Source organism: Pseudophryne corroboree, chromosome 12 (assembly GCF_028390025.1).
Source record: "Pseudophryne corroboree isolate aPseCor3 chromosome 12, aPseCor3.hap2, whole genome shotgun sequence".
Lineage (NCBI taxonomy): Eukaryota > Metazoa > Chordata > Amphibia > Anura > Myobatrachidae > Pseudophryne > Pseudophryne corroboree.
Genome location: NC_086455.1, coordinates 5179886 through 5201062, shown reverse-complemented (window position 1 = coordinate 5201062; position 21177 = coordinate 5179886). Strand labels below are relative to the sequence as shown.

Sequence of the window (21177 nt, the reverse complement as noted above, 5' to 3'; positions counted from 1 at the left end):
GTTGCACAGACTGCAATGATCTCCTGTTATTACAGTCACTGTGAGGAGAGCTGCTACACAAGTTATGTAGGAGAATGTCGCACAGACTGCAGTGATCACCTCTTATTACAGTCACTGTGAGGAGAGCTGCTACACAAGTTATGTAGGAGAATGTCGCACAGACTGCAATGATCTCCTGTTATTACAGTCACTGTGAGGAGAGCTGCTACACAAGTTATATAAGAGGATGTCGCACATACTGCAATGATCTCCTGTTATTACAGTCACTGTGAGGAGAGCTGCTATACAAGTTATGTAGGAGAATGTCACACAGACTGCAATGATCTCCTGTTATTACAGTCACTGTGAGGAGAGCTGCTACACAAGTTATGTAGGAGAATGTCGCACAGACTGCAATGATCTCCTGTTATTACAGTCATTGTGAGGAGAGCTGCTACACAAGTTATGTAGGAGAATGTCGCACAGACTGCAATGATCTCCTGTTATTACAGTCACTGTGAGGAGAGCTGCTACACAAGTTATGTAGGAGAATGTCGCACAGACTGCAATGATCTCCTCTTATTACAGTCACTGTGAGGAGAGCTGCTACACAAGTTATGTAGGAGGATGTCGCACAGACAGGCCATGATCACCTCTTATTACAGTCACTGTGAGGAGAGCTGCTACACAAGTTATATCGGAGGATGTTGCACAGACTGCAGTGATCACCTCTTATTACAGTCACTGTGAGGAGAGCTGCTACACAAGTTATGTAGGAGGATGTCGTACAGACAGGCCATGATCACCTCTTATTACAGTCACTGTGAGGAGAGCTGCTACACAAGTTATGTAGGAGAATGTCGCACAGACTGCAATGATCTCCTGTTATTACAGTCACTGTGAGGAGAGCTGCTACACAAGTTATGTAGGAGGATGTCGCACAGACTGCAGTGATCACCTGTTATTACAGTCACTGTGAGGAGAGCTGCTACACAAGTTATATAGGAGGATGTCGCACAGACTGCAGTGATCACCTCTTATTACAGTCACTGTGAGGAGAGCTGCTACACAAGTTATGTAGGAGGATGTCGCACAGACTGCAATGATCTCCTGTTATTACAATCACTGTGAGGAGAGCTGCTACACAAGTTATGTAGGAGAATGTCGCACAGACTGCAATGATCTCCTGTTATTACAGTTACTGTGAGGAGAGCTGCTACACAAGTTATGTAGGAGGATGTCGCACAGACTGCAGTGATCACCTCTTATTACAGTCACTGTGAGGAGAGCTGCTACACAAGTTATGTAGGAGGATGTTGCACAGACTGCAATGATCTCCTGTTATTACAGTCACTGTGAGGAGAGCTGCTACACAAGTTATGTAGGAGAATGTCGCACAGACTGCAATGATCTGTTATTACAGTCACTGTGAGGAGAGCTGCTACACAAGTTATGTAGGAGGATGTTGCACAGACTGCAATGATCTCCTGTTATTACAGTCACTGTGAGGAGAGCTGCTACACAAGTTATATAGGAGGATGTCGCACAGACTGCAATGATCTCCTGTTATTACAGTCACTGTGAGGAGAGCTGCTACACAAGTTATATAGGAGGATGTTGCACAGACTGCAGTGATCACCTGTTATTACAGTCACTGTGAGGAGAGCTGCTACACAAGTTATGTAGGAGGATGTTGCACAGACTGCAATGATCTCCTGTTATTACAGTCACTGTGAGGAGAGCTGCTACACAAGTTATGTAGGAGGATGTCGCACAGACTGCAATGATCTCCTGTTATTGCAGTCACTGTGAGGAGAGCTGCTACACAAGTTATGTAGGAGAATGTCGCACAGACTGCAATGATCTCCTGTTATTACAGTCACTGTGAGGAGAGCTGCTACACAAGTTATGTAGGAGAATGTCGCACAGACTGCAATGATCACCTCTTATTACAGTCACTGTGAGGAGAGCTGCTACACAAGTTATGTAGGAGAATGTCGCACAGACTGCAATGATCTCCTGTTATTACAGTCACTGTGAGGAGAGCTGCTGCACAAGTTATGTAGGAGACTGTCGCACAGACTGCAATGATCTCCTGTTATTACAGTCACTGTGAGGAGAGCTGCTACACAAGTTATCTAGGAGGATGTCGCACAGACTGCAATGATCTCCTCTTATTACAGTCACTGTGAGGAGAGCTGCTGCACAAGTTATGTAGGAGAATGTCGCACAGACTGCAATGATCTGTTATTACTGTCACTGTGAGGAGAGCTGCTACACAAGTTATATAGGAGGATGTTGCACAGACTGCAGTGATCACCTCTTATTACAGTCACTGTGAGGAGAGCTGCTACACAAGTTATGTAGGAGAATGTGGCACAGACTGCAATGATCTCCTCTTATTACAGTCACTGTGAGGAGAGCTGCTACACAAGTTATGTAGGAGAATGTGGCACAGACTGCAATGATCTCCTGTTATTACAGTCATTGTGAGGAGAGGTGCTACACAAGTTATGTAGGATGATGTCGCACAGACTGCAGTGATCTCCTGTTATTACAGTCACTGTGAGGAGAGCTGCTACACAAGTTATGTAGGAGAATGTCGCACAGACTGCAATGATCTGTTATTACAGTCACTGTGAGGAGAGCTGCTACACAAGTTATGTAGGAGGATGTCGCACAGACTGCAATGATCTCCTGTTATTACAGTTACTGTGAGGAGAGCTGCTACACAAGTTATGTAGGAGGATGTCGCACAGACTGCAATGATCTCCTGTTATTACAGTCACTGTGAGGAGAGCTGCTACACAAGTTATGTAGGAGAATGTCGCACAGACTGCAATGATCTCCTGTTATTACAGTCACTGTGAGGAGAGCTGCTACACAAGTTATGTAGGAGAATGTCGCACAGACTGAAATGATCTCCTGTTATTACAGTCACTGTGAGGAGAGCTGCTACACAAGTTATGTAGGAGAATGTCGCACAGACTGCAATGATCTCCTGTTATTACAGTCACTGTGAGGAGAGCTGCTACACAAGTTATGTAGGAGAATGTCGCACAGACTGAAATGATCTCCTGTTATTACAGTCACTGTGAGGAGAGCTGCTACACAAGTTATGTAGGAGGATGTCGCACAGACTGCAATGATCTCCTGTTATTACAGTTACTGTGAGGAGAGCTGCTACACAAGTTATGTAGGAGGATGTCGCACAGACTGCAATGATCTCCTGTTATTACAGTCACTGTGAGGAGAGCTGCTACACAAGTTATGTAGGAGAATGTCGCACAGACTGCAATGATCTCCTGTTATTACAGTCACTGTGAGGAGAGCTGCTACACAAGTTATGTAGGAGAATGTCGCACAGACTGCAATGATCTGTTATTACAGTTACTGTGAGGAGAGCTGCTACACAAGTTATGTAGGAGAATGTCGCACAGACTGCAATGATCTCCTGTTATTACAGTCACTGTGAGGAGAGCTGCTACACAAGTTATGTAGGAGAATGTCGCACAGACTGCAATGATCTGTTATTACAGTTACTGTGAGGAGAGCTGCTACACAAGTTATGTAGGAGAATGTCGCACAGACTGCAATGATCTGTTATTACAGTTACTGTGAGGAGATCTGCTACACAAGTTATATAGGAGGATGTTGCACAGACTGCAATGATCTCCTGTTATTACAGTCACTGTGAGGAGAGCTGCTACACAAGTTATGTAGGAGAATGTCGCACAGACTGCAATGATCTCCTCTTAATACAGTCACTGTGAGGAGAGCTGCTACACAAGTTATGTAGGAGAATGTCGCACAGACTGCAATGATCTCCTGTTATTACAGTCATTGTGAGGAGAGCTGCTACACAAGTTATGTAGGAGGATGTCGCACAGACTGCAGTGATCTCCTGTTATTACAGTCACTGTGAGGAGAGCTGCTACACAAGTTATGTAGGAGAATGTCGCACAGACTGCAATGATCTCCTGTTATTACAGTCACTGTGAGGAGAGCTGCTACACAAGTTATGTAGGAGGATGTCGCACAGACTGCAATGATCTGTTATTACAGTCACTGTGAGGAGAGCTGCTACACAAGTTATGTAGGAGAATGTCGCACAGACTGCAATGATCTCCTGTTATTACAGTTACTGTGAGGAGAGCTGCTACACAAGTTATGTAGGAGAATGTGGCACAGACTGCAATGATCTGTTATTACAGTCACTGTGAGGAGAGCTGCTACACAAGTTATGTAGGAGAATGTCGCACAGACTGCAATGATCTCGTGTTATTACAGTCACTGTGAGGAGAGCTGCTGCACAAGTTATATAGGAGGATGTTGCACAGACTGCAATGATCTCCTCTTATTACAGTCACTGTGAGGAGAGCTGCTACACAAGTTATGTAGGAGGATGTCGCACAGACTGCAATGATCTCCTGTTATTACAGTCACTGTGAGGAGAGCTGCTACACAAGTTATGTAGGAGGATGTCGCACAGACTGCAGTGATCTCCTGTTATTACAGTCACTGCGAGGAGAGCTGCTACACAAGTTATGTAGGAGAATGTCGCACAGACTGCAATGATCTCCTCTTATTACAGTCACTGTGAGGAGAGCTGCTACACAAGTTATGTAGGAGAATGTCGCACAGACTGCATTGATCTCCTGTTATTACAGTCATTGTGAGGAGAGCTGCTACACAAGTTATGTAGGAGGATGTCGCACAGACTGCAGTGATCTCCTGTTATTACAGTCACTGTGAGGAGAGCTGCTACACAAGTTATGTAGGAGAATGTCGCACAGACTGCAATGATCTCCTGTTATTACAGTCACTGTGAGGAGAGCTGCTACACAAGTTATGTAGGAGAATGTCGCACAGACTGCAATGATCTCCTGTTATTACAGTAACTGTGAGAGGAGCTGCTACACAAGTTATGTAGGAGAATGTCGCACAGATTGAAATGATCTCCTGTTATTACAGTTACTGTGAGAGGAGCTGCTACACAAGTTATGTAGGAGGATGTCGCACAGACTGCAATGATCTCCTGTTATTACAGTTACTGTGAGGAGAGCTGCTACACAAGTTATGTAGGAGGATGTCGCACAGACTGCAATGATCTCCTGTTATTACAGTCACTGTGAGGAGAGCTGCTACACAAGTTATGTAGGAGAATGTCGCACAGACTGCAATGATCTCCTGTTATTACAGTCACTGTGAGGAGAGCTGCTACACAAGTTATGTAGGAGAATGTCGCACAGACTGCAATGATCTGTTATTACAGTTACTGTGAGGAGAGCTGCTACACAAGTTATGTAGGAGAATGTCGCACAGACTGCAATGATCTCGTGTTATTACAGTCACTGTGAGGAGAGCTGCTGCACAAGTTATATAGGAGGATGTTGCACAGACTGCAATGATCTTCTGTTATTACAGTCACTGAGGAGAGCTGCTACACAAGTTATGTAGGAGAATGTCGCACAGACTGCAATGATCTCCTGTTATTACAGTCACTGTGAGGAGAGCTGCTACACAAGTTATGTAGGAGAATGTCGCACAGACTGCAATGATCTCCTGTTATTACAGTCATTGTGAGGAGAGCTGCTACACAAGTTATGTAGGAGGATGTCGCACAGACTGCAGTGATCTCCTGTTATTACAGTCACTGTGAGGAGAGCTGCTACACAAGTTATGTAGGAGAATGTCGCACAGACTGCAATGATCTCCTGTTATTACAGTCACTGTGAGGAGAGCTGCTACACAAGTTATGTAGGAGGATGTCGCACAGACTGCAATGATCTGTTATTACAGTCACTGTGAGGAGAGCTGCTACACAAGTTATGTAGGAGAATGTCGCACAGACTGCAATGATCTGTTATTACAGTCACTGTGAGGAGAGCTGCTACACAAGTTATGTAGGAGAATGTCGCACAGACTGCAATGATCTCGTGTTATTACAGTCACTGTGAGGAGAGCTGCTGCACAAGTTATATAGGAGGATGTTGCACATACTGCAATGGGATGTTGCACAGACTGCAATGATCTCCTCTTATTACAGTCACTGTGAGGAGAGCTGCTACACAAGTTATGTAGGAGGATGTCGCACAGACTGCAATGATCTCCTGTTATTACAGTCACTGTGAGGAGAGCTGCTACACAAGTTATGTAGGAGGATGTCGCACAGACTGCAATGATCTGTTATTACAGTTACTGTGAGGAGAGCTGCTACACAAGTTATGTAGGAGAATGTCGCACAGACTGCAATGATCTCCTCTTATTACAGTCACTGTGAGGAGAGCTGCTACACAAGTTATGTAGGAGGATGTCGCACAGACTGCAGTGCTCTCCTGTTATTACAGTCACTGTGAGGAGAGCTGCTACACAAGTTATGTAGGAGGATGTCGCACAGACTGCAATGATCTCCTGTTATTACAGTCATTGTGAGGAGAGCTGCTACACAAATTATGTGGGAGGATGTTGCACAGACTGCAATGATCTCCTGTTATTACAGTCACTGTGAGGAGAGCTGCTACACAAGTTATGTAGGAGAATGTCGCACAGACTGCAATGATCTCCTGTTATTACAGTCACTGTGAGGAGAGCTGCTACACAAGTTATGTAGGAGGATGTCGCACAGACTGCAGTGATCTCTTATTACAGTCACTGTGAGGAGAGCTGCTACACAAGTTATGTAGGAGAATGTCGCACAGACTGCAATGATCTCCTGTTATTACAGTCACTGTGAGGAGAGCTGCTGCACAAGTTATGTAGGAGAATGTCGCACAGACTGCAATAATCTCCTGTTATTACAGTCACTGTGAGGAGAGCTGCTACACAAGTTATGTAGGAGGATGTCGCACAGACTGCAATGATCTCCTGTTATTACAGTCACTGTGAGGAGAGCTGCTACACAAGTTATGTAGGAGGCTGTCGCACAGACTGCAATGATCTCCTGTTATTACAGTTACTGTGAGGAGAGCTGCTACACAAGTTATGTAGGAGGATGTCGCACAGACTGCAGTGATCTCCTGTTATTACAGTCACTGTGAGGAGAGCTGCTACACAAGTTATATAGGAGGATGTCGCACAGACTGCAATGATCTCCTGTTATTACAGTCACTGTGAGGAGAGCTGCTACACAAGTTATGTAGGAGAATGTCGCACAGACTGCAATGATCTCCTCTTATTACAGTCACTGTGAGGAGAGCTGCTACACAAGTTATGTAGGAGGATGTCGCACAGACTGCAATGATCTCCTGTTATTACAGTCACTGTGAGGAGAGCTGCTACACAAGTTATGTAGGAGGATGTCGCACAGACTGCAGTGATCTCCTGTTATTACAGTTACTGTGAGGAGAGCTGCTACACAAGTTATGTAGGAGGATGTCGCACAGACTGCAGTGATCTCCTGTTATTACAGTCATTGTGAGGAGAGCTGCTACACAAGTTATGTAGGAGGATGTCGCACAGACTGCAATGATCTCCTGTTATTACAGTTACTGTGAGGAGAGCTGCTACACAAGTTATGTAGGAGGATGTCGCACAGACTGCAATGATCTCCTGTTATTACAGTCACTGTGAGGAGAGCTGCTACACAAGTTATGTAGGAGAATGTCGCACAGACTGCAATGATCTCCTGTTATTACAGTCACTGTGAGGAGAGCTGCTACACAAGTTATGTAGGAGGATGTCGCACAGACTGCAATGATCTGTTATTACAGTCACTGTGAGGAGAGCTGCTACACAAGTTATGTAGGAGAATGTCGCACAGACTGCAATGATCTCCTCTTATTACAGTCACTGTGAGGAGAGCTGCTACACAAGTTATGTAGGAGGATGTCGCACAGACTGCAATGATCTCCTGTTATTACAGTCACTGTGAGGAGAGCTGCTACACAAGTTATGTAGGAGGATGTCGCACAGACTGCAGTGATCTCCTGTTATTACAGTTACTGTGAGGAGAGCTGCTACACAAGTTATGTAGGAGGATGTCGCACAGACTGCAGTGATCTCCTGTTATTACAGTCACTGTGAGGAGAGCTGCTACACAAGTTATGTAGGAGGATGTCGCACAGACTGCAATGATCTCCTGTTATTACAGTTACTGTGAGGAGAGCTGCTACACAAGTTATGTAGGAGGATGTCGCACAGACTGCAATGATCTCCTGTTATTACAGTCACTGTGAGGAGAGCTGCTACACAAGTTATGTAGGAGAATGTCGCACAGACTGCAATGATCTCCTGTTATTACAGTCACTGTGAGGAGAGCTGCTACACAAGTTATGTAGGAGGATGTCGCACAGACTGCAATGATCTCCTGTTATTACAGTCACTGTGAGGAGAGCTGCTACACAAGTTATGTAGGAGAATGTCGCACAGACTGCAATGATCTCCTGTTATTACAGTCACTGTGAGAAGAGCTGCTACACAAGTTATGTAGGAGAATGTCGCACAGACTGCAATGATCTCCTCTTATTACAGTCACTGTGAGGAGAGCTGCTACACAAGTTATGTAGGAGGATGTCGCACAGACTGCAATGATCTCCTGTTATTACAATCACTGTGAGGAGAGCTGCTACAGAAGTTATGTAGGAGAATGTCGCACAGACTGCAATGATCTCCTGTTATTACAGTCACTGTGAGAAGAGCTGCTACACAAGTTATGTAGGAGAATGTCGCACAGACTGCAATGATCTCCTGTTATTACAGTCACTGTGAGAAGAGCTGCTACACAAGTTATGTAGGAGAATGTCGCACAGACTGCAATGATCTCCTGTTATTACAGTCACTGTGAGGAGAGCTGCTACACAAGTTATGTAGGAGGATGTCGCACAGACTGCAATGATCTCCTGTTATTACAGTCACTGTGAGGAGAGCTGCTACACAAGTTATGTAGGAGGATGTCGCACAGACTGCAATGATCTCCTGTTATTACAGTCACTGTGAGGAGAGCTGCTACACAAGTTATGTAGGAGAATGTCGCACAGACTGCAATGATCTCCTGTTATTACAGTCACTGTGAGGAGAGCTGCTACACAAGTTATGTAGGAGAATGTCGCACAGACTGCAATGATCTCCTGTTATTACAGTCACTGTGAGAAGAGCTGCTACACAAGTTATGTAGGAGGATGTCGCACAGACTGCAATGATCTCCTGTTATTACAGTCACTGTGAGAAGAGCTGCTACACAAGTTATGTAGGAGGATGTCGCACAGACTGCAATGATCTCCTGTTATTACAGTCACTGTGAGAAGAGCTGCTACACAAGTTATGTAGGAGAATGTCGCACAGACTGCAATGATCACCTCTTATTACAGTCACTGTGAGGAGAGCTGCTGGGAGCTGCACAAGCAGACATGATCACTTCTGCAAGGAGCTCTGCTAAACAATTGTGTTCTGTGCAATATGGGGACAGGTGTCTGTTTTATGTAATATACAGTTTTTGTGTCTAGAGAAAGCAGTGTCCGGATTGTGACTGTAATCAGTCAGCTTCTCAGTCATCACTATCGCAGCATTCTTCACTTTTCAACAATTACAAACATTTATCCCTTTGTACAGAAGGTTGAACAGTTACACCCCACATACATTACGCCCTGCACAGCCTGGAAACTCCCTATTGTTTCTAGAAGAAACAATATATAAATATTCCTCATTTAATATCCTGCGGACTAGATTCATGGCATGCAGTGCTGGTACTCTGGTAACCGGCAATATTCCACCATTGCACGCTTTTTATTTCCTGCTGATTCTGCATTAGGAATGATTGTGCATGTTTGCAAACTTTCTACACTGCAGACTAAAGTCTTCTGTGGCACCCAAGGGTGCTGCTGTGTAATTAGCAGGGGATATGCAAATAGCAGCTCTCAGCCCTGCACTAATGAGCACTCGCTGTAATTGTACGACCAGTGTCACAAGATATATAAATAGATCTGGAACATTAAATTTGATATAATTGCCGCCTGCTGATACTTATTACTTTAATGCGACTTTCTGTCCCTGCCTTCAGACTTATTATTCCTTACCTTGGGCTTTGTTAACAACAAGAAATCTGACCCCCTACTTCCAGCGTAACATGTTTTTTGGGCATTGTCCTATACTTCAAAGGGTTACTGCTGGTGATAGAGCTAATAACACTGCTAAGATTAGATTAGATTGCTTTCTCCAGCCAAGGCTTCAGTCACAGAAGCCTAATTACACAAGATTCTCCGCAATAAATCCGCTATCTCATGGTGTTGCAAATCCTAGACAAATTTTCAGAATATTGCATTTTTTTTAAATATATGATTTAGACTTTTTAAACAAATTCCCAATTCTTTACTGCAACTCAAACCTTGCTGCTGGAGGCAATGCAGCACCGAAAGGGGAGTGGCCACAACTTCTGGGCGCAGCTAAGTCTCCCCAGCAGCCCCGGGCCAGGGTACTTTGTCACTGCTCCCCCTCCCAGTGCCCCTGTGGGCAACCAGATGCCCTTCAAGGACCTTTAACCTTTCAAAGGACATTACCCTTAATCTTGGAATATGAACTGGAGCCACAAGTTCAGTTCAATAGGGCATAAAGCAAAAAACAAGAACAGGGGCCAACAGATGAAGGCTCGGAGTGCCAACTGCTGCTCTGCTATAGAGGGACAGTGCGAGAACTGCTGCTCTGCTATAGAGGGACAGTGCGAGAACTGCTGCTCTGCTATAGAGGGACAGTGCGGAAATTGCTACTCTGCTATAGAGGGACAGTGCGGTAACTGCTGGTCTGCTATAGAGGGACAGTGCGAGAACTGCGGCTCTGCTATAGAGGGACCGTGCGGGAACTGCTGCTCTGCTATAGAGGGACAGTGCGAGAACTGCTGCTCTGCTATAGCGGGACAGTGCGAGAACAGCTGGTCTGCTATAGAGGGACAGTGCAGTAACTGCTGCTCTGCTATAGAGGGACAGTGCGAGAACTGCTGCTCTGCTATAGAGGGACAGTGCGGGAATTGCGAGTCTGCTATAGAGGAACAGTGCGGTAACTGCTGGTCTGCTATAGAGGGACAGTGCGAGAACTGCGGCTCTGCTATAGAGGGACCGTGCGGGAACTGCTGCTCTGCTATAGAGGGACAGTGCGAGAACTGCTGCTCTGCTATAGCGGGACAGTGCGAGAACAGCTGCTCTGCTATAGAGGGACAGTGCGGAACTGCTGGTCTGCTATAGAGGGACAGTGCGGCAACTGCTGCTCTGCTATAGGGGGACAGTGCGAGAACTGCTGGTCTGCTATAGGGGGACAGTGCGGAACTGCTGCTCTGCTATAGAGGGACAGTGCGGGAACTGCTGCTCTGCTATAGAGGGACAGTGCGAGAACTGCTGCTCTGCTATAGGGGGACAGTGCGAGAACAGCTGCTCTGCTGTAGAGGGACAGTGCGTGAACTGATCTGCTATAGAGGGACAGTGCGGTAACTGCTGCTCTGCTATATAGGGACAGTGCGGTAACTGCTGCTCTGCTATAGAGGGACAGTGCGAGAACTGCTGCTCTGCTATAGAGGGACAGTGCAAAACTGGTGCTCTGCTATAGAGGGACTGTGCGTAAACTGCTGCTCTGCTATAGAGGGACAGTGCGTAACTGCTGCTCTGCTATAGAGCGACAGTGCGGTAACTGCTGCTCTGCTATAGAGGGACAGTGCGAGAACTGCTGCTCTGCTACAGAGGGACAGTGCGGGAACTGCTGCTTTGCTATAGGGGGACAGTGCGAGAACAGCTGCTCTGCTATAGAGGGACAGTGTGGGAACTGCTGCTCTGCTATAGAGGGACAGTGCGAGAACTGCTGCTCTGCTATAGAGGGACTGTGCGGGAAGAGCAGCTCTGCTATAGAGGGACTGTGCGGGAACAGCAGCTCTGCTATAGAGGGACTGTGCGAGAACTGCAGCTCTGCTATAGAGGGACTGTGCGAGAACTGCAGCTCTGCTATAGAGGGACAGTGCGGAAACTGCTGCTCTGCTATAGAGGGACAGTGCGAGAACTGCTGCTCTGCTATAGAGGGACAGTGCGGTAACTGCTGCTCTGCTATATAGGGACAGTGCGGTAACTGCTGCTCTGCTATAGAGGGACAGTGCGAGAACTGCTTCTCTGCTATAGAGGGACAGTGTGGGAATTGCTGTTCTGTTATAGAGGGACAGTGCGAGAACTGCTGCTCTGCTATAGAGGGACAGTGCGAAACTGGTGCTCTGCTATAGAGGGACTGTGCGTAAACTGCTGCTCTGCTATAGAGGGACAGTGCGTAACTGCTGCTCTGCTATAGAGCGACAGTGCGGTAACTGCTGCTCTGCTATAGAGGGACAGTGCGAGAACTGCTGCTCTGCTACAGAGGGACAGTGCGGGAACTGCTGCTTTGCTATAGGGGGACAGTGCGGGAACAGCTACTCTGCTATAGAGGGACAGTGTGGGAACTGCTGCTCTGCTATAGAGGGACAGTGCGAGAACTGCTGCTCTGCTATAGAGGGACTGTGCGGGAACAGCAGCTCTGCTATAGAGGGACTGTGCGGGAACAGCAGCTCTGCTATAGAGGGACTGTGCGAGAACTGCAGCTCTGCTATAGAGGGACTGTGCGAGAACTGCAGCTCTGCTATAGAGGGACAGTGCGGTAACTGCTGCTCTGCTATAGAGGGACAGTGCGAGAACTGCTGCTCTGCTATAGAGGGACAGTGCGGGAACTGCAGCTCTGCTATAGGGGGACAGTGCGTGAACAGCTGCTTTGCTATAGAGGGATAGTGTGGGAACTGCTGCTCTGCTGTAGAGGGACAGTGCGAGAACTGCTGCTCTGCTATAGAGGGACTGTGCGGAAACAGCAGCTCTGCTATAGAGGGACTGTGCGAGAACTGCAGCTCTGCTATAGAGGGACTGTGCGAGAACTGCAGCTCTGCTATAGAGGGACTGTGCGAGAACTGCAGCTCTGCTATAGAGGGACTGTGCGAGAACTGCAGCTCTGCTATAGAGGAACAGTGCGGGATATTGCTGCTCTGCTATAGAGGGACAGTGCGGAAACTGCAGCTCTGCTATAGAGGGACTGTGCGAGAACTGCAGCTCTGCTATAGAGGGACTGTGCGAGAACTGCAGCTCTGCTATAGAGGGACTGTGCGGGAACTGCAGCTCTGCTATAGAGGGACTGTGCGAGAACTGCAGCTCTGCTATAGAGGGACTGTGCGAGAACTGCAGCTCTGCTATAGAGGAACAGTGCGTGCGGGAATTGCTGTTCTGCTATAGAGGGACTGTGCGAGAACTGCAGCTCTGCTATAGAGGAACAGTGCGTGCGGGAATTGCTGTTCTGCTATAGAGGGACAGTGCGGGAACTGCAGCTCTGCTATAGAGGGACTGTGCGAGTACTGCAGCTCTGCTATAGAGGGACTGTGCGAGTACTGCAGCTCTGCTATAGAGGGACTGTGCGAGAACTGCAGCTCTGCTATAGAGGAACAGTGCGGGAATTGCTGTTATGTGTTGTAGTGTAAACACTGAACTGTAGGAAAATATATAAATGTGCAGGCTTCCTATAGATAGTGCGGAAACAAGTCTGCTCTGTATCAGGCTGGCTGCCACAAGTTCAGTTCAATAGGGCATAAAGCAAAAAACAAGAACAGGGGCCAACAGATGAAGGCTCGGAGTGCCAACTGCTGCTCTGCTACAGAGGGACAGTGCGGGAACTGCTGCTTTGCTATAGGGGGACAGTGCGAGAACAGCTGCTCTGCTATAGAGGGACAGTGTGGGAACTGCTGCTCTGCTATAGAGGGACAGTGCGAGAACTGCTGCTCTGCTATAGAGGGACTGTGCGGGAAGAGCAGCTCTGCTATAGAGGGACTGTGCGGGAACAGCAGCTCTGCTATAGAGGGACTGTGCGAGAACTGCAGCTCTGCTATAGAGGGACTGTGCGAGAACTGCAGCTCTGCTATAGAGGGACAGTGCGGAAACTGCTGCTCTGCTATAGAGGGACAGTGCGAGAACTGCTGCTCTGCTATAGAGGGACAGTGCGGTAACTGCTGCTCTGCTATATAGGGACAGTGCGGTAACTGCTGCTCTGCTATAGAGGGACAGTGCGAGAACTGCTTCTCTGCTATAGAGGGACAGTGTGGGAATTGCTGTTCTGTTATAGAGGGACAGTGCGAGAACTGCTGCTCTGCTATAGAGGGACAGTGCGAAACTGGTGCTCTGCTATAGAGGGACTGTGCGTAAACTGCTGCTCTGCTATAGAGGGACAGTGCGTAACTGCTGCTCTGCTATAGAGCGACAGTGCGGTAACTGCTGCTCTGCTATAGAGGGACAGTGCGAGAACTGCTGCTCTGCTACAGAGGGACAGTGCGGGAACTGCTGCTTTGCTATAGGGGGACAGTGCGGGAACAGCTACTCTGCTATAGAGGGACAGTGTGGGAACTGCTGCTCTGCTATAGAGGGACAGTGCGAGAACTGCTGCTCTGCTATAGAGGGACTGTGCGGGAACAGCAGCTCTGCTATAGAGGGACTGTGCGGGAACAGCAGCTCTGCTATAGAGGGACTGTGCGAGAACTGCAGCTCTGCTATAGAGGGACTGTGCGAGAACTGCAGCTCTGCTATAGAGGGACAGTGCGGTAACTGCTGCTCTGCTATAGAGGGACAGTGCGAGAACTGCTGCTCTGCTATAGAGGGACAGTGCGGGAACTGCAGCTCTGCTATAGGGGGACAGTGCGTGAACAGCTGCTCTGCTATAGAGGGATAGTGTGGGAACTGCTGCTCTGCTGTAGAGGGACAGTGCGAGAACTGCTGCTCTGCTATAGAGGGACTGTGCGGAAACAGCAGCTCTGCTATAGAGGGACTGTGCGAGAACTGCAGCTCTGCTATAGAGGGACTGTGCGAGAACTGCAGCTCTGCTATAGAGGGACTGTGCGAGAACTGCAGCTCTGCTATAGAGGGACTGTGCGAGAACTGCAGCTCTGCTATAGAGGAACAGTGCGGGATATTGCTGCTCTGCTATAGAGGGACAGTGCGGAAACTGCAGCTCTGCTATAGAGGGACTGTGCGAGAACTGCAGCTCTGCTATAGAGGGACTGTGCGAGAACTGCAGCTCTGCTATAGAGGGACTGTGCGGGAACTGCAGCTCTGCTATAGAGGGACTGTGCGAGAACTGCAGCTCTGCTATAGAGGGACTGTGCGAGAACTGCAGCTCTGCTATAGAGGAACAGTGCGTGCGGGAATTGCTGTTCTGCTATAGAGGGACTGTGCGAGAACTGCAGCTCTGCTATAGAGGAACAGTGCGTGCGGGAATTGCTGTTCTGCTATAGAGGGACAGTGCGGGAACTGCAGCTCTGCTATAGAGGGACTGTGCGAGTACTGCAGCTCTGCTATAGAGGGACTGTGCGAGTACTGCAGCTCTGCTATAGAGGGACTGTGCGAGAACTGCAGCTCTGCTATAGAGGAACAGTGCGGGAATTGCTGTTATGTGTTGTAGTGTAAACACTGAACTGTAGGAAAATATATAAATGTGCAGGCTTCCTATAGATAGTGCGGAAACAAGTCTGCTCTGTATCAGGCTGGCTGTCCGTACAACTCGTAGGTGTCTCACACTATGGTATTTCCTCTGACTGGTAGCTGGTGTGATGTTTGACCATGTTGTCGTATTTACAGCACAGTCTAGTCTCATGGCTCAATCCAATTAGGTGCGAGTCTGCGAGGGCGACTTTCCTGAAATACGCAGATATTCACACAAATTCGCGCACCTGAGAATTTTCCAGTCCATTTAAAATTCCTATTCTCAGTACTCACAGCAAAGGGGTGCGAATGTTCTGCAATATGCAATGTGGGAAAAGTGCGTGAAAAAGTGGGGAGACCTTCCTGGACCCCAGAAAAGTGACAATTTCGTTAGCAGAATCATATAGAAGGATGTTAGTGGGCAAAAGGGAAATACTTGCTTTTTTTTAAAGGTGTCAAATGGCTGATTTGTGTTTTGTTTTTTAAAAAGGAAAATAATGGAAAATTCTTACTCTTTTTGTTTAGTTACAAAGAAATGAAATTAAAAAATACCCCCCAAAAAAAGGTGCTTGTGGGGGTATTTTGCAGCCATTTTACAGTAAAATAAAAAAATGACCCAAAGCAGTTATTTATGGCTGAAATAAATACTTTCATTAAATTTAAGGTGCATAATGACAGGAAAAAGTTGATTTTGTGTTAATTTAAGGCCATTTTTTTTTTACCCCAAAAATGACATGTAATTACTGGCCCAATTAAGCTAATTCAAAACTTCCAAATGCCTAATTAGTCATTAGGGGAGGAATGGAAAAATGTGAATTTGCTCTCACTGTTTCAATGCGAGTTTGTAATTTGATTACAACATAAATTTGCATTGCGAATATTCCGCAAAAATCGGCAACTTGCAGCTCTCGCAAGGTAACACACATTGGAATGAGCCCTCAGTCTGTGCAGCACAGTCATAGTCTGCACGGCACAATCTCAGTTTATACGGCACTGTCTAAGTCTATGCGGCACAGTCAGTCTATGTCTTACAGTCATGGGGTCCTATTTATCACCATCCGCATCCAAGGATGTGGTGTGATAAAATGGCCTGAATCTGTGATAATTGATTACATTGCACGGATGTATCAGTTATCGCATGCAGGGACAGAGCTTGCCAGCATGTTTACCAGTCCTAGGAGCCAGTGATCGGTGCTCCTGTGCCGGCTGCCGGGCGCTGGGTCCTCCATATGCTGCGCCGTGACCCCCGGTGTAGTAAAGTGAGCTGCAAAATGGCAGCACCAGGGGTCACAGAAGCGCACAGGGTTTAGTGCTCGACAGCCCAGCAGGAGCAGCGATGACCGGCTTCCTGGACTGGTGAGTATATTTACTATGGGGAGGGGATCCGACCCGGCGGCAGCAGTAGTGGAAAAATACCCCGATGATGCTGCGGACAGGCATCGCAGGGACAGAGCTTGCGATAATTGATACATCCGTGCGATGTAATCAATTATTGCAGTGCGGATTCGGGTAATTTTATCACACCACATCTGAATCCCCTTAGTCTATAGAGCACAGTCTTATACCTCACAGTCTTACCTCACACCTCACAGTCTTACCCCACACCTCACAGTCTTAGCCCATGCCCAGTGCTATTTTTGTAGGAAAATAGGTTCAGGAACTGTGGGCGGGGCAGACAGTGGAGCGTTGATGTGGGTGGAGCTACAAAAGGGGCAGGGCATTAATTGGTACATAAACTTCAAAAATAAAAACACATAATGCCCTGAGTACTACCATATATACACATATATACACTTAATGCCACCTGTAGTGCCAGTTACACAATGCCCCCAGTAGTGCCAGATACACAATTCCCCCAGCAGTGCTAGATGCACAATGTCCCCAGCAGTGCCAGATACACATATGCCCATAGTAGTGCAGTGCCAGATACACATATGGCCCCAGCAGTGCCAGATACACAATGCCCTCAGCAGTGCCAGATACACAATGCCCCCAGCAGTGCCAGTTAAACAATGCCCCAAGCAGTACCAGATACACAATGTCCCCAGCAGTGCCAGATACACAATACTCTCAGCAGTGCCAGATACACAGTGCCCCCAGCAGTGCCAGTTATACAATGCCCCCGGCAGTGCCAGATATACAATGGCCCAGCAGTGCCAGATAAACATATGCTCCCAGCAGTGTCAGATACACAATGCCCCTAGCAGTGGCAGTTATACAATGCCCCCAGCAGTGCCAGATACACAATGGCCCAGCAGTGCCAGATAAACATATGCCCCCAGCAGTGCCAGATACACAATGGCCCAGCAGTGCCAGATACACATATGCCCTCAGCAGTGCCAGATACACAATGGCCCAGCAGTGCCAGATACACATATGCCCCCAGCAGTACCAGATACACATATGCCCCCAGCAGTGCCAGATACACAATGGCCCAGCAGTGCCAGATAAACATATGCCCCCAGCAGTGCCAGATACACATATGTCCCCAGCAGTGCCAGATACACAATGCCCCCAGCAGTGCCAGATACATAATGCCCTCAGCAGTGCCAGATACACATATGCCCCCAGCAGTGCCAGATACACATATGCCCCCAGCAGTGCCAGATACACAGTGCCCCCAGCAGTGCCAGTTATACAATGCCCCCAGCAGTGCCAGATATACAATGGCCCAGCAGTGCCAGATAAACATATGCTCCCATAGTAGTGCAGTGCCAGATACACATATGGCCCCAGCAGTGCCAGATACACAATGCTCTCAGCAGTGCCAGATACACATATGCCCCCAGCAGTGACAGATACACATATGCCCCCAGCAGTGCCAGATACACAATGGCCCAGCAGTGCCAGATACACATATGCCCCCAGTAGTGCCAGATACACATATGCCCCCAGCAGTGCCAGATACACAATGCCCCCAGCAGTGCCAGATACACATATGCCCCCAGCAGTGCCAGATACACAATGCCCCCAGCAGTGCCAGATACATAATGCCTCAGGAGTGTCAGATACACATATGCCCCCAGCAGTGCCAGATACACATATGCCCCCAGCAGTGCCAGATACACATATGTCCCCAGCAGTGCCAGATACACATATGCCCCCAGCAGTGCCAGATACACAATGCCCCCAGCAGTGCCAGATACACATATGCCCCCAGCAGTGCCAGATACACAATGCCCCCAGCAGTGCCAGATACATAATGCCCTCAGCAGTGCCAGATACACATATGCCCCCAGCAGTGCCAGATACACAATGCCCCCAGCAGTGCCAGATACACAATGCCCCCAGCAGTGCCAGATACACAATGCCCCCAGCAGTGCCAGATACACAATGGTCCAGCAGTGCCAGATACACATATGCCCCCAGCAGTACCAGATACACAATGCCCCCAGCAGTGCCAGATACACAATGCCCCCAGCAGTGCCAGATACACAATGGCCCAGCAGTGCCAGATACACAATGCCCACAGCAGTGCCAGATACACAATGCCCCCAGCAGTGCCAGATACACAATGCCCTCAGCAGTGCCAGATACACAATGCCCTCAGCAGTGCCAGATACACATATGCCCCCAGCAGTGCCAGATACACAATGCCCCCAGCAGTGCCAGATACACAATGCCCTCAGCAGTGCCAGGACATGTTCAGGAACCCAGTTCCTGATTATGTCACATTTAATGAGAGGTTCAGGAACTCAGTTACTGCTGAAAAATAGCACTGCACATGCCTCACAGTCTTACCCCACACCTCACAGTCTTACCCCACACCTCACAGTCTTACCCTACACCTCACAGTCTTACCCTACACCTCACAATCTTACCCCACACCTCACAGCCTTACCCCACACCTCACAGTCTTACCCCACACCTCACAGTCTTACCCTACACCTCACAGTCTTACCCTACACCTCACAATCTTACCCCACACCTCACAGTCTTACCCCACACCTCACAGTCTTACCCCACACCTCACAGTCTTAGCCTCACTCAATTTCATAGACATTACATAAGTGGCAGTACAAATAAAGAAAGTAGAAATAAAGTGCCACGTTTGCCCATCTGATTGTATGTGCTGTTATTATAAGAGCCAATGCGCTTTCTGCTGAGACGGGAGAGCGTACCTCAATGACATCAGCGAACTGCGTCTGGATGAGACTGTTGAACTCGTCCATGTTCAGCTTGTCACAGGGGGCGCTCCTGCTGCTGTAACTATGGAAGGTTTCTATGATCCTGCGGATGGCGTTGAGGAGGTTGGCCATGACTGCCGGGATCTATGCTGAAAGCCAGAAGGAGGGACATGTATAAAATATCACACACACAGAAGTGGGTTCTGCACCATATCATACATAGAACGCATATCTGCTGTACTGCATGTGGGAGAGCTAGAACATTCATTTTTGGGGTAACATCATACTTGCCTACCTGACCCTCTCCATGAGGAGAAAATGCTCTGTTCCTGGACTCTCCTGGTAATGCATGATTGCCATCACCTGTGGTGAGTGGGTAATTGATAAGAAAGGTGTTTCACCACAGGTGATGGCAATCATACATTACCAGGAAAGTCCAGGAACAGAGCATTTTCTCCCTCATGGAGAGGGTCAGGTAGGCAAGTATGGGTAACATACAGCAGTCAAAGCATAGGAGCCTACTTTCCTGGTATGTCTGGGAGACTCTCGAATTACACCCCACACCCCCAATTTCCCAAGAAAGCAGACACCCCCCGGTAGTCACTTACCTGTCACATGGTGGGAGGAAAGGTGATTCACAGCGGGCAATGGCCCTCATTCCGAGTTGTACGCTCGTTCTTTTTCATCGCATCGCATCGATTTTCCGCAAACTGCGCATGCGCAATGTTCGCACTGCGACTGCGCCAAGTAAATTTGCTAAGAAGTTTGGTATTTTACTCACGGCATTACAAGGTTTTTTCTTCGTTCTGGTGATCGTTGTGTGATTGACAGGAAGTGGGTGTTTCTGGGCGGAAACTGTCCGTTTTATGGGTGTGTGCGAAAAAACGCTACAGTTTCTGGGAAAAACGCGGGAGTGTCTGGAGAAACGGAGGAGTGTCTGGGCGAACGCTGGGTGTGTTTGTGACGTCAAACCAGGAACGACAAGCACTAAAGTGATCGCACTGGAAGAGTAAGTCTCGAGCTACTCAGAAACTGCTTAGAAATTTCTATTCGCAATTTTGAGAATCTTTCGTTCACAATTTTGATAAGCTAAGATTCACTCCCAGAGGGCGGCGGCCTAGCGTGTGCAATGCTGCTAAAAGCAGCTAGCGAGCGAACAACTCGGAATGAGGGCCTATATCAAGCCGTAAAATGTCTGGTTTTGGAGGTTTGCCGCAACACATATGTAGTAACAAGTTCCGCAGCAGAAATCGTAGTTATCCGCTGTGGACCCGCGGAACAGCCAGCCCCATAGAATGAGGCAGTGATGTGCCCGTATACAGCACGCTCCAGATACAGTGACTTTCCAGAGCTTCTGCCGATATACGCTTCTTTCCACTAGAAGACTCGGAGAGGGATTGAAAGTAGGCCTCTCTGGTCCCCACAGCTTGCTGGCCGAGCGGCCGCTTATAGACCCTCATTCCGAGTTGTTCGCTCGCTAGCTGCTTTTAGCAGCAGTGCAAACACTAATCTGCCACCCTCTGGGAGTGTATCTTAGCTTAGCAGAAGTGCGAACGAAAGGATCGCAGCGCTGCTACAAAAAAAGATTGTGCAGTTTCTGAGTAGCTCCAGACCTACTCCTAGCTAGC

The 21177-nt window shown here is 48.0% G+C and overlaps 1 protein-coding gene across 1 annotated transcript in view; it reads right to left on the bottom strand.

Annotated features, from left to right (window-relative positions):
* Nucleotides 1–19681, bottom strand: part of LOC134980780 (trichohyalin-like) — a 39569-nt gene extending 19888 nt beyond the window's left edge. Inside the window, exon 1 of the mRNA XM_063947747.1 lies at nt 19544–19681. Within this exon, the coding sequence (XP_063803817.1) occupies nt 19544–19681 (138 nt within the window). The remainder of the gene's footprint in view (nt 1–19543) is intronic.
* Between the last annotated feature and the right edge of the window lie 1496 nt (nt 19682–21177).